The following is a 19,015-nucleotide window of genomic DNA, read 5'->3' as shown; positions in this document are numbered from 1 at the left end:
TTTCAGTAAAGATTATGTCATCCAAGGATAAAAATACAAAAACATTTCTTAAAAGGTATTCTTAGCATCAAATATGCTCTTTTAAAGTTACAACTTCTTTTTCAAAATTACTGTTGGCAGCCCATAAGTAATTCACAGTATGACAATATAAGTTACTCTAACTTTGGTTCCATAGTTTTCTTTCCAGAAAATCTAACATCAATATCCTTATAGATTTCAAAAAGGTATGTGGTTTTGTAGCTGCTGATTTTTAGTTTGGTCATTTGCAAGACTAACTACATATATTTATTTGAATTGCATTGTCACTAAAAATGTCTTCAGAAGGATTTGTGAAGATATATTAAAGTAAGAAGTTACTTCATAAACACAAGATTATTTCCAAATGTCACAGGCAACACTTCCAAATATCTCAATGCAAATAGCAAAATTACCCAATTTAAATGAAGTCAATGTGACACTGATTCATATACCTAGTAAGGCACTATGCCATTGTATATTTCATAGGTCTCACAATCATGCTATAATTTTTATAAGATCATTAATATGCTAACAACAAAATATGATTAATAAAAGTCTTTCAACTATAATTTCAAAATGACCTGACTCAAATTTGGTTGTGACTGTGAAGAACAAATTTATAAGCAATTGCATGAATAAAAGTTTTGCACTGAGAGTTATTAAAATTTTTAGTGAATTTAATACTTTCCTTCAGAAAAAGCCTTTAATAAGCCAGTACTGCATAATAAAATCAGGAGACTTAAAAGTGAAGTAAAAAAGTGGATCCCTAAAAGATTCTTGGTTCCTCCAACAGGATAACTGTAATTCCCAGGAGATCCACAGCCAAGGGAGCTTATTTGGTTCCTAGCAGAGTAGCATCCTTCATTCATAGTTAAATATGCGGTGTGATCCGAAAATATGGGGGGAATGTTTAAATTTACAGTTACTATAATAAAGATATATTGCTATTAATCTTTCTCAAAATACTCCTTCTCATTTTGAACACACTTATTCCATTGTTCTTGCTACTGTCTGGAGCAGTTCTAGAAGACTTCTTTCATGAATGGCTTTAGTTGCACTTCTATGGCTACCACAAAACGCTCAATTTGCCTTTTAAGGTAATATTCACTTTCAAAATATTTATCTTTAATGGTCATTTTAATGTTGAAGAAGAGTCAGAAGTTGCACAGTGCTAGGTCTCATGAATAAGGTAGATGAGAACATACCACAATGTTTTTATGAGCCTGCTTTTCCATTGGCTGACACTTGGAAGCAGTGCTTATACTTTATTATTGAATTTTCTAAAGATTGCAGGAGTATTTAGAGGGAGGTTAATGGCAATGTGGCTTTACTGTAATAATTTTTTCATTTAAAGATTTACTATAGTTTTCAATCACAATGCACAGGATAAGGATGAACCCAAAAAGGGAAACCTTTCATAGCCAATATATGATTTAGCTTTTAAAAGAAAGGTTTAACTTGACCCAGTCACCTGAAAATCAACTGCAAATACAGTATTTACACATGAAAGCAACATTTCTCCCCTTAAACTGTCTCTGGAGAGTATCTGATCAAACATCTAGTTTACTTCTTTTGGAGGCCATCCATCTATGTCCTGCTGCTACCTGTCACCCTGGACCTGTAAATACAGTATGTCACTGTTGGCTACTTCTGGGAGCTACATGAATGAAATCAAGATTTTGACTCTTGAAAGTTGTAAATGCCATTATTTCACTGCCTTTTTGGAGTGTGATACTCATTTTCACTAAAAAAAACTCAGTATGATTTTTACTCAAGAGTAAATGTAAGTGGAACATGCACTCATTAGTAAATGGTGTGGTCATATTACTCTGCCAGGATCACTCTTATGCTTACAGGACTTCTTGGCATCACTTGCAACTGGCTTTTCTGACTGCTTCTTCTTCAGATATGTCACCTTTTCCACCAATGACAGCAGGCGTCCTCTGATTGTTAAGTCACTATTTCCATCCAGAGACCCATCTTCATCCAGCTCAATGCCTAGCATGAAAAAAGTAGAGAAAATGAGTATTTATTTGAAAAATACATATTTGGGGAATAAATTTCAGGCTTTGCAAATTTTTCCATTTATAGCTTCAAGCAGTGTCTAAAACATGTGACAACATTTGAGTTAACCACTCAATTGAGATTTAGCCTCTTTTTCTCCTGTGCCTATAAGTTTAGAGCTGTCAACAACAAGGATAAATTATGGCCTGAGAAAAGATCAAAGACTCTTAACAGCAAATATCAATCATGCTTTTTGGGCTGATCCTTTAGGCTTTTCTAACTTTGGATGCCATCCATGTGAACCCACAGTCCTGCTCTTCCTAATCACTCCACCACATCACTCATGCCCAGCTTCTAATTTCTCTTCTGACCAAAAATGACAATTGTATTTTTATAACTTGAGAGACAAAAAAAAAAAGGCACAAGTAAGTACCCTAAAGCAGGAATGCTTTATATCTATGCTAATAATTCTAAGTGAATGTCAGTATCACGTATTTCAGTATGTGGTATAAATTAAGATAGTCACTGGATCTTCAGTACATAATGAATACATTTATCTCCGCATTTAAAATAAGAAACACAATTCCACCGGTTGTGTGTGTGTGTGAACAATGACTCATTTTCTTTCATTGAATGACCGTGTTTATACCATTTCATAAAGGAATAAAGAACTATATATTCAGAACATATCATCAATTCTATTTTGAAAATTCTTTAAAAAGAAAAAGAGATTTGTCTTAGTCAATTTGGGCTAAAGACATAAAATAATGTAAGATTTCCTTAGGCACTCATTAATTTCAAAGGACATATCCTAGATTTCCTACACCAATCCTAAAATATGGTCCTTCAATCAGTTCAGATACAATTGTTTCTAATCAAATTTCTTGCTTTCATTTTAAGAAGTTTTATTGGGGTATAATCAATAGATAAAAACTTTACATATTCAATATATGTAATTTAGTAGTTTGGATATATTCATATATTCATTAAACTACTACAAGCAATAGATGTAATTCCATCACCTGAAAGTTGCCTTGTGCTTCATTTCTCTTGTTTTATTGTTGCTGTTATTGCAAGAACATGAAGTTTACCTTTTTAACCAAATTGTAAGTGCACAACACAGTTTTATTAACTGTAGGCATATGTTATATGGCAGATCTCTAGGACCTGCTAATTTTGTGAAATGGAAAATTTACAGCCAGTGACTAAAGCAATATAAGATGCAATTTCCCTTCCGTAACCACCCAACTACATGTCCCTCTTACTCCAACTCCTTCACTTTCAATGGAAGGAAGAGAGAAAAGAGAGAGAATTTCACTCATTTTCAGCTTGGTCTTATGGCATCTCTGGCCCTCATGAACTGCCACACATTTTGTTATATAAAACATTCTTATATGAACTTCTAACCAAGTTCTGATGCACAGAGATTCTAACACAGTCTAACGAGATACATTCACATATGTAGTAAGTTTTGTATTCTTACATATAGATTAAAAATGGACGTTTAGTAATACTTGTAAATCAAGGAGATCTTACCACAATGTGTCATCAAATCTTCATGGAAATCTAGCAGTTGGTCACGAATTTCTTCAGGACAAGGACATTCACTTTTATCATCCTTAAAATTGAGAAGCATATTGATCTGAAAATAGGAAAAGCAAAATAGAGGAAGATCAAGAGATAAAAGAAAGGCAATTTCAACAATTATACAGAAAAAATAAAACTAAAGTTGTTCAAAATCAGTTTTCAAGTGTTCACAAATTATTGTGCAATAAATGACATATCATATTTATTGTTTTATCACAAAATACAATTGTATCGTAAAATAAGCCAGATCATCCAAAACCTATCAGGATACAAACCAGTCACACAATTTTGAGCCCTTTTTCTGAATTCTACTATATGTTAGACTCTTGCATACTTTTGGAATCTTTAAGAGATCTACTAGTAATATTAATGGTTCAATAAAGTTGTAAGATACTTTTTCCATGTTTTTTAGCATCAGGAACACTTAGATTAAATTTATAAATGAATGCTATAACATATTTAAGAAATGTTTTAATTTTTTATATTTTTGCTATGTTTTATTTTGCAATTATTACAGATTTATATGCTACTATTAGAAATAATAGTACAGAACAGAATAACAGTACAGAAATCTTTCATTCGTTTTACCTAGTTCTCCAATGGTAGTATATTCCTTTTCAACCTCCCACAGAGACAATAAAGTATTTTGCCATAATAAACAATATTTATTGTATTACAGTACAATATCACAATCAGGGTATTGGTACAGCCAAAACAAAAGACAAGTGCTTCCATTGCCTCAAGGGTCTTTCTTGTGATCCTTTTATGACCACATCATCTTATCATCTCTCTCTCGTTCTTAGCCCCTGACAACCTCTAATCTATTTTCCATCTCTGTAATTTTGTCATTTTAAAACTATTTTAAAAATAAAACAGTATACATACATTCTCATATAATCCATTTTTTAAAAAAGATTTACTTGACATACATACATATGGTACAATGTTCTGATATATGTATCACTATATAGATTAAATCAAGTTAATTACGAATCGTATCATCTACTTGTCTGTGTATGCACACACATGCACACACACACACACACACACACACACACAGTAACAAAGAAAATTCCATGTAATCTTTTGCTGTCTGTAGTCTTTAGTGATTTCCCATTTCCTTCCATTAGGTATAATTCGTGTCTTCTCTCTTTTTCTTTGTCAGTCTTTTTAGAAGTTTGTTCACTTTACTAATCTTTTTAAAATAATCAGATTTTGAGTTGATTTATTCTCTCTTGGCCTTGTTTTCCACTTTCACTGATTTCTACTTTTGCCCACACTAGTTCCTTTGTTCTGCTTGTTTTATGTATGTTTTGCTCTTTGTAATTTAAATTTCTGAGTGGCAGCTTAGGTTACTGATCTGTTTTCTTCATTTTAAATGCCTCACTTTAAAGGTCCTCATTTACTGCCATAAATTTCCATCTCAGGACTTCTGTAGGTAAGTCATAGATCTTCACATGGGATACATCTATTTTCTTTTAGCTTGATATATTTTTTTTGTTTCCCTTGAGACTTCCTCCTTGAATAGATTATTGGCAACTCTATCGTTAAGTTCGTAAGAATTAATAGATCTTTCTGAAATCTTTTGCCCTTGATTTCTAATATCATTCTAACATGATTAGAAAAAAAATATTCTGTATCTTTTCAATTCTAAGAAATTGCAGGGGGGACTGTTATACTTTTGGGTATGCAAGTGTTTGCATATCCATCTTTGCAAGTGTTTCAATGAGAAGAGTGTACTGTCTGTTGTTGGATGGATTATTCTACAGATATTCACAGGTTCTGTTAAGTGATAATGTGATGAGTGATGTGATGGCTGGTTTTTCTATCTAGCTGTTCTTTCAATTATTGAGAGGGATATTAAAGTCTGCAGTATAGTTGTGGATTTACTTGCCTTTTCAGTTCTAAAAATTCTGGCTTCATATTTTTGTAGCTCTGTTGTTTACTGCATAGTTTTCTTGGCAGACTAACACTTTATCATTACATAATATTCCTGCCCGGTGCCTTTTTTGTTCTGAAGTCCATATGGCATGTTCACCTCTGGTTTCTTTTTAGTATTAGATCTTTCTCATCTTTTCACAACCTTCACATCTTTTCAACCTATTCATTTCATTAAATTTGAAGTGTGTTTATTGTAGACAGCACCTAGTTACACTGAACTTTTAAATCTACTCTGCTAATTTCTGTCTTTTAATTGGTATACAGAGGTTATTTACTACTGTGACTCACAGGTAGATGTCCCCTAAAGTTTCAGGTAGCCATAGGTGCGATTTGCTGGTGGTGGTTGGATTTATGGTATGTGAAACTAGGATTAAGGACATAAAACTGGGATTAATGGCACAATGCTAGGATTAAGGGTGTCCCATCCTGGGTGTGAGTATGGCCTGCTATTAGGATGGGGAGCCTGGATAGAACATAAGGGACAGAAAGAGGGCTGATGCCATCCATCACTTGCTGCTGCTCCTTCTCTGGCTGCTGCTTGTCTTCTGTTGCCTCCCGCCCACTCTGGGATGCCCTCCTGCCATGCCACTCTGCCTTGGAGCCAGCTAACTGTTGCCTGACACGTCCACAAACTGTGAACCAAAATAAACCTTTATTTTTATCTCAGAAGCAAGAAAACTAAAACATTTACATTTATGCAATTATTATTATTATTATTATTATTATTATTATTATTATTATTGTATTTTTACTGGTACCAGGAATCGAGCTCATGACTGCCTGGTTGCAAGGCACGCTCTTACGCTGCTGAGCTAAATCCCCAGCCCCCATTTATGCAATTATTAATATGCTATAATTTAAGACTGTCATGATCTTATTTGCTGTTTCTTCTGATTTATTTTTGCTGACATTTCCTGGATTACTCGTATAATTTTTAGAATACTATTTTATCCATCCATGGTACTTCCAAGTGTATGTCTTTGTGTAGAATTTTTAGTAGTTGTCCTAGGCATTAACTTTATTTATACATATCTTATGAGTCTACTGATATCAATATCTTACCAATTTGAATATAGAAACCTTATCTCCTTCTACATCCTTTTTCTGCCTTAAAATTTGATAATACATCCATTTAGAACATCAGTTATCATTTATAATCTATGCTTGAACTACCAAAGATAATTTAAAATACCTCAGAAGAAGAGAAAAAGGGATTATATTTACTTATATTTTAAATTTCTATTATTCTTTTTTTCCTTTCTGATTTTCCAAATATCCTTCTTTCATCTATTTAAAGAACTTCTTTAGGGTTCCTATGAGAGCAACCTGGCTATGGACTCTCATAATTCTCCCTCATTTGAAAATATCTTAATTTCCCCTTTGTTCCTGAAAGGATACTTTTATGAAATACGAACGTCAGGCTGACAAGTATTCATCTTCAGCATGTGAGAATGCTGTCCATCTCTTGCTGGCATGGTGATCTCTGAAAACCCCACTTTGCCTTTGTCTTTAATTTTCAAAAATTTGACTTTAGTTTATTTTACTATAGATTTGGATGTTTTTGGTAGGGATTTACTTAGATTTGTGAATTTCAACTTCCAGTGAATTTGTAAAATTTTCAACCATTTCTTTTTTCTTTTTTGCCTTTTTCCTATCCTCCTGTGACTCTAATATCACACATGTGATATTAGATATTAAATCTGTCTCATTCATGCTGGTCACTGATGCTATATTTATTTGTTTATTTTCTCTCTTCTCCTCAGAAGGTGGTGGTTCTACCATTCTGTTCTCAATTCAGATTCTCTCTTCTGCTTGTTCTGTTCTATGGTTAAACCCATTCAGTTAATTTTTAATGCCAGTTATTATAATTTTTAGACCTAAAGTTTCCATTGGATCTTCTTTCTATCTTTTGCTTCTTTGCTGTGATTTTCTTTTCCTTTTTTCTCCATTTTGGAGCACTTTTGGGATGGATGTTTCAAAGTATCTTCATGGTTTTAACAACTCTGTTGTCTTAATGTTGATTATCTTTTTTTCATTCACATTATCCTGGTTCTTGTTATAATAAGTGACTTAATTGAAATCTGAACATTTTGGTCAGTATGGCAGAACTTTAAAATCCTATTCACTTATGGCTTAGCTACATTCTTCTGACACGGCTCACAAAAGAAAATATAGAGAAGGATTGGGAGAATGCCCTACTCCAACTGGGCAGGGGAAGGATTCAGAGAAAGGGTCACACATGCTGGGCAGGGATAGAGTTCAGGTTCCTTGTTACTCCTGTTTTGACATACTCTTGCTGAACAGGGTCAGGGTGTCTTTTTCTTCTTCCACAGCCTCCGCGGATATTTTGGAAGGAGCAGACCTTGTTACCACTGCTTGAGTATAAAACCAGAGCTCTCCTTGGGAGATATCCCATTACAGCCCAATGAGAGTAGGCATAGAGGTTCTCATGCAGCCTTGGCCAGAGGGGGTGAAGCAGAGCTTGGTTATAGCAGTGTAGTTGTTTCCTAAAAGATTTTATCTTGCTAAGCCGTCCCTATCCTGGACTTCTGCATGGTTACAGTAGGCTTTGGTTAAGATTTCTTGGATATGCTATTGGCACTCCCTAGACGCAGGCTTCTTTATATTCAAGTCTAGGAGAGAAGAGGCAAAATGGAAACCCAGGAATCCCACCACTACATCCTGAAGTCCTGGGTTCCATAGCCAGTCATCCTGCCCTCTACCTTGCAGAGTTCTTTGTGTAGCTTTACATGTAACATCCAGGATTTTAGTGTATTTGAAGAACAAGACAGAACACACACATTTCATCTTCTCAGTGGCAGAAGTCTCCCACTAGTAGTTTAATAGAGACTAGCCTTCTCCTCTGCTCAGGAAACATGGCTTACACCAAAAAGCAAACAACCGAAAATTTCATATCCTTTGCCTCAAAGAAACTATATTCTGGTAGTAAAAAATAAACTGTGTCCCTACACACTTTCATTCTGAGCTAATTTGGATATAGAGGTAAATGATGAAGTGAAATATAAAAAACAACATTTGTGATTTGTATCTTTGATTCAATTTCCTTCCATCTTGCTAGTTTTCCACACTGTGTCCCATCCCATGTCAGATTCCAGAAAATTCTTAACCTCAGACTAGCTCTGATTCAGGCACATTCTGGTGGTTCTACTGCCTTCTCAAGAGATCTGGGTGTGCAGGCAATGTGAGAACTGTCCACAAATAAGGTGATTGACCTTCCAGAACACAAAGTGGTAGAGGCAGTTGGTTCTTCCTTGGAGATCAAATGGAAAGCACCTGGCAGTCTTTCTGACATGTCAAGGGCAATGCCTTGTCAGCCAAAGAAGACCGATCTGTAGGGGAGTACTGTTACTATTTATAGAACATTAAGCTGTGGCACTCTGAGCTTCTCAAAACATCTGTGATGTATCTGGTATTTTCAGTATATTTCAGTGAGTTTCTCTTTTGTTTAAAACAACCAAGTAATTTTTTTGGTGAAACTATGACTACTGTCTGAATCAACCTGACCAGTTGAAGCAGAGCAGAGAATAATAATTATGATACAATTTTACAACAGACCCTGGATGAACTAAAATTCAAAGTAAAAAGAAAGAATCTTCTTGCATTCCTATACCTGCTCTTGGGGTGGAGACCTGAACTCCTTGGTTTTCCTGGCTGTGAGTGCAGCCGACATATTTAAGGCTTGCATGACTTCATTATATCGGAAACGTTGATTGTCTTGGAGCTTAGCTACAAAGTCATCTGAAAAGGCTACAATGGCTTCTATCCGGTGCCGGACTTGGCAGTCACAGAGGTACTGAAGCAACAGGCACATCTAAGAATAAAAAATGAAATTAAATGAAACAAAATTTTTAATAGTTAATGCATATCAAAACATCATTGGCACTTAGCTGCCTCTTCTTCTCCTTTAAGAACAGTATTCTCAGCCTGTGTGGCAGCAATGTCCTCAGCACCAGGTAATAAGTATTATTTTTCTAAGCCTAAATGCCCAGTACATGTCCTGTTGGTGGATACGCACTCCGAGCCTCCCCTGGAGCCTCAGGTGATATGGCAAATAAGCAACAGTTTCCTAGGGTTCTCTGGGAAGAGTTCTCACCGCTGATAACTGACTACAATGCCTTTATTTTCAAAACACATGTAACTTTTTAAGATCTGGTTCCTACAGGAGGAATCTGGTGAAGTCTCTTAGAAGAAAAACTACAGGCTGAGTATCATAGAGTAGAAAGATACTAAGATCTGGTTTCTGATGTTATCAGAGTTCTTGTACCAATTCTAAAACTCCAAACCTTATATGTAAGCATGCAAATTAATTAAGGAGAGAATTCTCCTCACCAGTGAGCTGGGTGTTTCTGTTTTCTTCCTTCTCACTTTTCTTTTCTCCCTCTTTTTCCTTTTCCCTTTGACTCCAAGGCCTTTGCTCTCAGATTCATGCTGCAGTTGCTCCCTCACCCATGTCCCTTTCACTTTGTAACAGTCTCACTAACTGGTTGAGTTTTCCAGGTTGAGCTCAAACTTGCAATATCCATGCCTCAGCCTCTCAGAGAGCTAGGATTACAGGTGTCCCCCACAATGCCTGGCTAGATGAGTGTTTTCTTACAGGAAACCAAAGGGATTTTTCACTGACACGGTATGTTGACAGAAACATGTCCCTAAGGTCATATCCTGCCAAGTTTAGAAAATATTTATATACAGTTAATAACAACTATGATACAAATCCACAAGGGTATTAAAGACAACTCTAAAACTCTGCATGTCTCCAAACATAACATAACCATTTTTGTCCACTCGTGGGAGAGAATGTTCTGTCATTCTCTAGAGTTGCCCAGTGCCCACCACTTCTCCATCTCTTTTGATGGAGAACTCAGCATGATCACCACCCTCTCAGGTCTGCACCAGCCTGGTGGCAGGCTGCCAACAAGCGTGAACTAGACATCTGTCTCTTTCTTTTATCCACTTTCCTCACAGCAGCCAGCTGGGCTCTCCTGCTCCAAGACCTTGCCAACATGTCTGTTGTATGTGGGAGACCCTACCCTTCCCACTGCTTTGCCCTAGGTTCAGAAGTCACCATCTCTGAGAGGCCTTTCCTCTCCTTTCCAACTATAGTCCAAATATTCTTTCTTCTAGTAATTCACTCTTTTACTTCAGAGTATTTAATGCAGTTAGCAATAAGATATTTTAAAGGAAATGCAGAAATTAGCATCACTTCTCTCAGAGATTGTGAGTTTCACATTCACTTTCTTCTCTTGGCTCAGAGAACAGGCCAGATTACCGCTTCTATTAGTGCTGATGGACAGAATGAGCAAAACTCATGCCAATCATGCAAATTCACAGCAATTCTAATGAAATACAGAGGCATGAAGAAAAGACATTTCATACATCTTGATGAGCAAAAAGACAGGCAATATCTTTGATTCCTCAGAAACCTGCCAGGGAGGGGATTTTGCTACATAAGAATGGTCACCTGCACTGGCGACCAAGTATGCTAAGGTGGGAAAGACAGGAAGAAAGAGGGGTGCCAAGTACCTTAAATGTCAGTCATGCCAACATTATGCAGTGAAATAAATTTGCATAAGTAAGAGAAGAAGCATAAGGAGACTTGCAATGCATAGAAGGGATAAGAATAGGGAGTAAGTTAATTGTATGAAGTATTCCACATACCCAGAGAGAGAGAATGACAGACAGACACAGAAACAGGCAAATTTTAACATTTTAATACTTAGCAGTGCTGAAATTCATGCTCATTTTCTTCCAGTTACCTGCAGTTTAACTGGCTCGGGCAATTTCATCTGGAGCAGGCCTTCCTTGGGGGCCTTCCCAACTTTGACATCTTCTTCCCCTGCACCTTCCAGCTTTGAGTCTTCAGTACTGAGCTCTTTCTCCAGCACATCACCCTCCTCCTCCACACAGGCGGCTTCCTTAAATACCCTGGGCTCAATCAGCTGCAGAATGTGTTTCAGGTCCTCATTGTGAAAGATGCCCATGATTAGCAAGGTATAGAAGAGCTTGATGAGAGGCACAAACAGGAACTCTGTGGTCCCCCCAACAGGGTCCCGTGCATGGAGGCTGCCCTCTTTAACAGCTTCTGTCAGCATCTGCATGGTCTTGGCCTTGAGGATGTCCAATGGGAACTCAGGACTGTATTGGTAACATTCATTACTGATGCTTACAAAGCTGGGGGAAGAAAACTGCATCCGTGGCCTGAGGGAGGTACTGAGGCCAATACCAGGGAGGCCATGCTTCTTGTTCTCATCAGGGAACAAGGTGATGCTCTTGGTTTCCTCGGTCATGGGGACAATGAATTCATTGTTCATCATGAGCCTGGCAGTGGCGTAGGAGCTAAGATGGATGTCAATCAGCAGGTCATAGTAGCCAGAGCGCAGCAAGCCAGGCATGTACTTGTTCTCAATGGCGTAGAGCAGCTGAGGTTCATCCACATGGCTGCACAGGGCGTGGGCCACACGGTGGTTCCCCAGGGCACAGACGGCTGAGTACAGCCGGAGGGTGTGATAGTGAAATTTCAGCAATTCCTCTTGCTCTGTCAACTCTAAGATGTCAACAGATCTGTGGAATAGGAGAGGGGAGTGGCATCAAGATTAGGAAAGGACCAACAGCGCTTTCTGAATTATGTATTTCAAAATGTGCCTCCTCCATCTTCCATCATGGTTTTAGATAATTCTTTTTGACATGTAGTTGCAATGTAAAACTGGGATACCTTTCTTTCAGAATTTTCACGCCCTTTGACAAATCTCCAATCCCCTTCTACAACTAAGCAACTTGGCTCAAGAAGCCAGAAAGATTTGCTCAGGAGCAATCAGTTCTCATCTCTGTCCTATGATCGGGCTTTTAGCCTGACCACTCAGAAGTAGGTGAACAGAGTGCTAATATCTCTGGCGTAAATCACCTTCCTACATATCTTTCACAGTCCCCAAAATCTCCTGCCACAACTGCCCACCTTTCCACACAGGTATGTGCAGCTCATGAAACAAACAGTAAAGGGCATTTTCTACCCAGCAAAATCCAAGGGCCCTTTCAATTTCTATCGCAGTGGGAGCTCATACTGTATGCTTACTTCAGGTCATTTTACTTTTGTGAAAGCCTATGGCCAGATGGTACCTAAGGGAAAATCAGTTTTATGAACACATGATAGCTGATCTAGATTGTCAACTTAATCGGTTTGAGAGATACCCAGTGAATTAGTAAAGCACACTTCTAGATATGTCTGGGTGGGTCCTGGAGGCAAGACTGGGGAATTTGGCCCGTGGCCCTTTCTTGTCTGGTTCTCTTCCCTCTTGTCATTCCACCACGATGTCTGTTTGCAGAGCCAGGCAACCATGGACTGAACCCTCTTCTCCTTTAAAGTGCAAGTGTCAGGTATTTTGTCCCAGCAACAGAAAAGTTAACTAACACAGAGTACATATTTTCTTCAGATGTGATGTGTTCTAAGCTATGTTAATTATACAGATTGTTCATGGGTGAAACTATAGTATTAAAAGTAGAAACACGATATAACCTCAGTCAAAAGAATTATCTTGAAAGATGTTCTCAGACTTAATCATTTCTTCCTAAGAGCACAGACGTATGTGCAGATTGTGTGTGTGTGTGTGTGTGTGTGTGTGTGTGCGCGTGCGCATGTGTGTATGTGTGTGAATATCTGGTTTACTACTATTCTTGTGCCTGTCATAGTGCCTAGGGAAAGTAGTTGACTTTCTAATGGGCAAGTTATGTTTTCCTTTCTCTTGGGCATATTCCTGAAAGTGGGATTGCTGTGTCATATGATAAATCTTATGTTTAATTTTCTGAGAAACTGATGAGTTGTTTCCCAAAGCATAAGCCAAATGGTAAAGGTATCAAGTTACAACATCAACCATATAAACAAATACACTTCTTAGGAGGCTGAGGTGGGGATTGCAAGTTCAAGACCAGCCAAAGCAATATAGTCAGACCTTCTTTCAAACTAAAAAGTAAAACTCAAAACAGCTAAATCTGGGAAGACCCCTATATGCCAATCAACAAAGAGATGAATAAAGAAAATGTGAAATATATATATGTATGTATATGTGTGTGTGTATCAGTCATAAAGACAGATAACTTTGAGTCATTTACAGGAAAATAGATGCACCCTGAGACCATAATGTGAAATGAAATAAATTAGACACAGAAAGTTAAATATAGCATGATTTTTCTTATAAGAGGAAGTCAAAGTATAAATCACTTAAAGAGCAAAAAAAGACAGGAGATCAATTATGTGGAGACAGGAAAGGGAATAGGGGATAGAGGGATACAGGAGGAAAGGGAAAGAAGCAGAAGTGAAAAGGAGCCAGATGTGATAGGTATATATTTGTACCAATTCCCACAATGAAAGTATTACGTATCATGAACATATACTAATAAAAGAGGGCACATGTCCCACAGTGATATTAAGATTAAGGACTTAAAATGAGAACAATTATGTTTACACTGTTTTCATACTATATTTTCACTGAATTTGTGATTAAATATGTTATGGTATTTAAAGAGGGGAATCTTGACCCAAAACTTAAAACTTTCTCTGTATTTGGGATGCAATTGTGCGGTTTAACTAGAAGTAAAAGGGAGAACTGGAAAACCATAAACAAAGCTAACTCTGAGAATGTATTGTGCCCTATGTTGGCATCCCTACTGCTTAGAGCACACATACAGTATTTTCACAATTTTCTTTCATTCTCATTTTATACTGTTTTTCATGTCTATAACAAGAAGAGTTGAACTAAGTGGTTCCTATTATTCCATCTCTAATATTTTACCACTCTGCATTATATTATTTTTGCCAAGTTCTAAGTCATACTGCAGTTGTAACCTGTGTGAAATGCATGTCATGTTGGAGTAAATTAAGAGTGAAGATTTTTGTCGGGTCATTGAACAGAACCGTTTGCAGTCTTGCTGTTTGGATGTCCACTTTGTAGACTTTACTTTGGTAACTTGAACAACTATTTCTAAGAGAATAATATATAATTTATCAACTAGGATTTCTTACTATTTAGTTTTTTGAAATTGTGTATGTTTGTTTGAAATTATTTCTACCCTTTTCTGTTTTATTTTTTTCTTTTTAAATAAAATTTTTTAAAAAGAGAAAAAAGAGTGAAGGAAGAAATCATACATTGTCACATGTCACGTGTCAATTACAGTACAATTCATTTCAATAACACACTGGCTGAGAAATAGATTTAAACCTGGATGGTGAACAATAATGAGCCCACTGCCAACCATTCTTTTTGGCCCTCATTTCACCTCTCCAGCAGCACCCCTGGGCCCTCAGACTGAGATCTACTGCCTAGTGTCCTAATCAGACCAGGAAGAGTGCCAAGGGCTGACCTGTTCTCCTCGGGGATGTGCAAGGACATGAACTGCAGGGGGTCCAGGCACTGCACCAGCCAGCCTTGGCGCTCACTTATCCTCGATACATCCACCTTCAGAAACTGGTTGGGCATCCTGCTCCACAGAACATGTGACAGGAACTGCACATGCAGACGCGGGGGACACTGGGGCACAGGATTCTTATGCTCACTCTTGAACAATCCCGCAGAGAGGGGCATCACATTCTAGGGAAAGCAGAAAGAGAATGAATTTATAGCATCTGTTGGAGTTCCTGAAGCAATGGATAAAATCCTACAAAGGAAAGACATTGGAGAAGAAAGATACAATGCAACTCGAACAAAACCCATTATCAGAAATGACAGAAAAACTGGGTTGAAAAAGATACTCCTCAAAAGACAAGTGGATGAGACACCTAAAACTTCAGAGCAAGTAAACAGCTTTTGAGATGTGTTTTTCCCACATACCCCATATGAATGCAATAAAGGAAGAATAACCATGCCCCCTTTAGATTTCTTTGCCAGGTTGAACCCAGGGGAAACCTAGCAAGCCTATAAAGACTTTCTGTGTCAATCTATTTTCTTAGTTCTGGGGATTGAACCCAGGGCCCTCACATTAAGCTAAATCTCTAGGTAATTTTTTCATTTCATTTTTTAAAATTTTGAGGCAGGGTCTCACTAAGCTGAGTCACTAAGCTGTCCACATGAGACTTGAATTTGTGATTCTCCTGCCTCAACCTCTCAGAAGGCTGGGACTATAGTTATATGCCACCATACCTGGCCATCAAGGCCAAACTTCTCAAACTCAGTCACATCTTCTTGACTTTTTCTGATTGTCTATCCTTATCATACTCATCACCCTTAAACTGTGCCCTGGAACCAGCAATATACTATATCAAAGGACAGCTCAACAGGTAAACCCAGTCGCCAACCAGAAAATCAGAATTGATTTTAGCCAACACAACTTATTTCTCTTCCACATCTGGTATGCAAGTCTTAATTCCTTAGGCCTCAGGGAAAGAGAGTTCTCTCCTTTGCTCAAAGCACATTTGGACATTCATTATCCTAGTATCATTCCTATTAGCCTCCTCTGGGATCATATGAAAATGTGTATCTGGCGTTTCTGCATGATCGCCAATCTCTACTTCTCTTGAGAGCTACATCGTCTAGTCTATTTTATCCTTCAGCTTCTTTGTTCTACTACATCATCTAGTCTGTTTTATCCTTCAGCTTATTTGTGGATTTCCTTTGTTAATCCTTTCTACCAACAAAACAAAGAACACAGTAACAACAACAAAATCAAGCACTTTTAGTCACTGAGAATGTCAATGAACAAAACAAACAAAATTCCTGCCCTCATACAGCTTCAATTTTTCTTGCTGAAGATATAGAATAAACTGAATGAGCAAATTAAATACTAAGAGATGTTGGGGGTGGGGTTCTGAATCGGGAATCAGAATGCAAGGCAGTGGTGGTCAGATGGGAACGACTAAGAATATGACATTTAAAGAAACACCAAAGAGAAAAGCACTATGTGGCTAAGTGGGGAAGACATTTCCACACGGAAGAGATGGCCAGGACAGGGGCCTACAGGTATAGGGAGCACTTGGCCTCCAGGAATGGAGCATCGAGTGGAGGCTGGAGCACCATAAAGGTAGGCAGAGGGTTGGCAGGATGGGACACCTTTTGAGGGGCTCAAGGACTAACATAAGGTACTTGATTTTCATTCTTAGGGAAACAGCATTTCCAGTGCTCTACACAGTGGGATGATCTGACCTGATAATTTGTAAAGTGGAGGGAATCACTGATTGCTTCCTAATCAGCAGTGGGGCAAAGAAGAACAAAACACCCAGTTGGCGGTCCTGAGACATCTGAGGAAGACAGCATGATAGAGGCCAGAGTGGGATCCACGATGCTCAGGAAATGAGGGGTGGACCTGCTAGGCAGGGTGGATGATGTGGGGAGACATGCCATAATAGCCAAGAGAATATACCAGTTAGGTTTGGAGACACTGCCACATTTTTTTCAGATTCACCTTCTAAAATGTCATTTACACTTCTGTCGTCTTTCTCTTCTGTTCAGTCTGTTGTGTTATCGTTGTTTTTAGGCTAGGGGTGGGACCCAGGGCATCGGGCACGCAGAAAACATGCTCTACCACTGAGCTACACCTTCAGCCCTCAATTGTGGATTCAAAATAACATGCCTTTCCTGTCAGAAATTCTTCTGGAAATATCACCAAAGCCCTTCTGGCTAACAAGAACCATGGAGTCTGTAATCCAACAGGCAGCGGTCATTTGGTGGCATCTGCCACCCGCGCATTTTCAAACTCTCCTTGCCTGGCTAGAGGAAGATGCCTCCTATTGTCTTCCTCTTGCTTTCCTCATAGTTTCTTTCTCTGACTTCAAGTTGGTTCAGTTCCCTCAGTTCACAAGATCAGGTTTTCCATGCAATCTTTTTCTTCCCTCTTTCTACATTTTCCCAGGGATATCTCACTCACTCTCAAAGATGACTTCCTGGTAGCTGAAATCTGATCCTCCAGTATATTTCTTTGTTTGAGAACAATTATATATGCATGTGTATATGTATGCATTATGCATCTGCATCATATATTACGTAGAAATTTGTTGATCAGATACTATGTATAAGTCATGGCTTGAAATGTTTAATTATATTATTTTTAACTCCACAGAACAGACACTATGAACCCCATTTTTCAAAGCAGAAACTGTGCTCATATATTTTAAGAAACATGTCCAAGGTTACTAAACTGTCCTGGAACAACTACTGTGTTTATGTAGCACCTCAAATTTAAAATTGTAAAGTTAAATTTGTCTTCGTAAATTTCAATAAGCTCTTCTAGTTGTGGCATTATCACCACCAAACAGTCCAAAACATAAAAGAAAAGAAATTAGTACTTCGGCACCAGTACTTGAACTCAGTTAACTAAGAGAACCTTATTCATCCAATTCATTATCAAATCCATAAAATATTTTCATTGTCTCTTCCTCTCCTTTGTGACCTTCCTGGCTCTTGCCATTATCTCCGATGCAGACAGTATCAAACTTTCAACACTTATCTATTCCCACCTTCTTCCAGTCTTGCTTGCTGGAACATGACTACAAACATGTTTTTCTAAAATTAGTTCCATTATACTCAGTTTCCTTCATCAAACTTCCAATAATCACTATATGTACTAGGGTACTCTTAGCGTAATACTCAAGACTTCCAGTCTGGACTTGGTCCACATAGTAATCTTCAAAAGAAGGCATCCTTTGTTATGGTCACGTGGAATCACTTCACCTTGACATTTTCACTCTTAGACACTTTTGCTTCCTTTCTCCTTCTTTTTCAAAATACATTCTTCTAGTCAGTGTCCCCAAGAATCCCTAAATAACAGTCATTCATATTTACCTGCTTCCCTCACCCAACTCAGCTACAATTTTCTTTACTTCTTCACAGAATATTATTAGTGCCACTGTTCTAAATCACTTGGTTTCAAGTCTTTACATTTGTTTACTAGACCACCTAGATGTTCGGTGATTACTGTTCTGTGTACAACTTAGCATTTTCTGGTTATTATACACCACACTTTATGGAATAATATAGCTAAGATATAAAAAGAAAATTTTAAATTATGTTACCAAAATGACCTGAGATAGATTTTTCAAACACAGTTCACTTTCCCTAAACAATAATTTATTTGATTCATATCCATACTAATAAAATACTGAATTCATTTAAGAAGCACATGCTAAGCCCTAATAGAAAACAGTACCAATAAAATATTAGGGATGAAATTTTTCTTACCTTTATTCTTCCCAACTCAAACTGGAAAACATTGGGACTTGTAGCTTGTGCAAAAACTGCAGGAAATAATTTGGTACTTGGCTCCACCTTAAATAAAGTTAATAGTATTAGTAGAAAGTGAAGGTCAAGAAAAATAATTTCAGTACAACAACCCTAGAACCCTTGCCAGGAGGAAACCAGAGATGTCCCCTTTCTCTCACATGAAGATACTCTTTCAGTAATGACTCAGAATATTTTATGACTGTGAAACATTTTTGGAGGATCTATTTATTTAAAGCAGCTTATGGCAC

At 37.6% G+C, this 19,015-nt stretch overlaps 1 protein-coding gene across 6 annotated transcripts in view; it reads right to left on the bottom strand.

Annotated features, from left to right (window-relative positions):
* Window positions 1-19,015, bottom strand: part of Ryr2 (ryanodine receptor 2) — a 659,796-nt gene that overhangs the window by 181,621 nt on the left and 459,160 nt on the right. For all 6 annotated transcript variants that reach the window (XM_063260102.1, XM_063260104.1, XM_063260105.1 and 3 more), the window contains 6 exons: window positions 18,726-18,812; window positions 14,920-15,146; window positions 11,325-12,129; window positions 9,182-9,382; window positions 3,559-3,664; window positions 1,873-2,016 (listed from right to left, as the gene is read on the bottom strand). In XM_063260102.1, the coding sequence (XP_063116172.1) occupies window positions 1,873-2,016; window positions 3,559-3,664; window positions 9,182-9,382; window positions 11,325-12,129; window positions 14,920-15,146; window positions 18,726-18,812 (1,570 nt within the window). The remainder of the gene's footprint in view (window positions 1-1,872; window positions 2,017-3,558; window positions 3,665-9,181; window positions 9,383-11,324; window positions 12,130-14,919; window positions 15,147-18,725; window positions 18,813-19,015) is intronic.

Source organism: Cavia porcellus, unplaced genomic scaffold (genome assembly GCF_034190915.1).
Source record: "Cavia porcellus strain 051 isolate PalLab524CR breed Dunkin Hartley unplaced genomic scaffold, mCavPor4.1 scaffold_13, whole genome shotgun sequence".
Taxonomy (NCBI): domain Eukaryota; kingdom Metazoa; phylum Chordata; class Mammalia; order Rodentia; family Caviidae; genus Cavia; species Cavia porcellus.
This window is presented reverse-complemented; position numbering and strand designations above follow the sequence as displayed.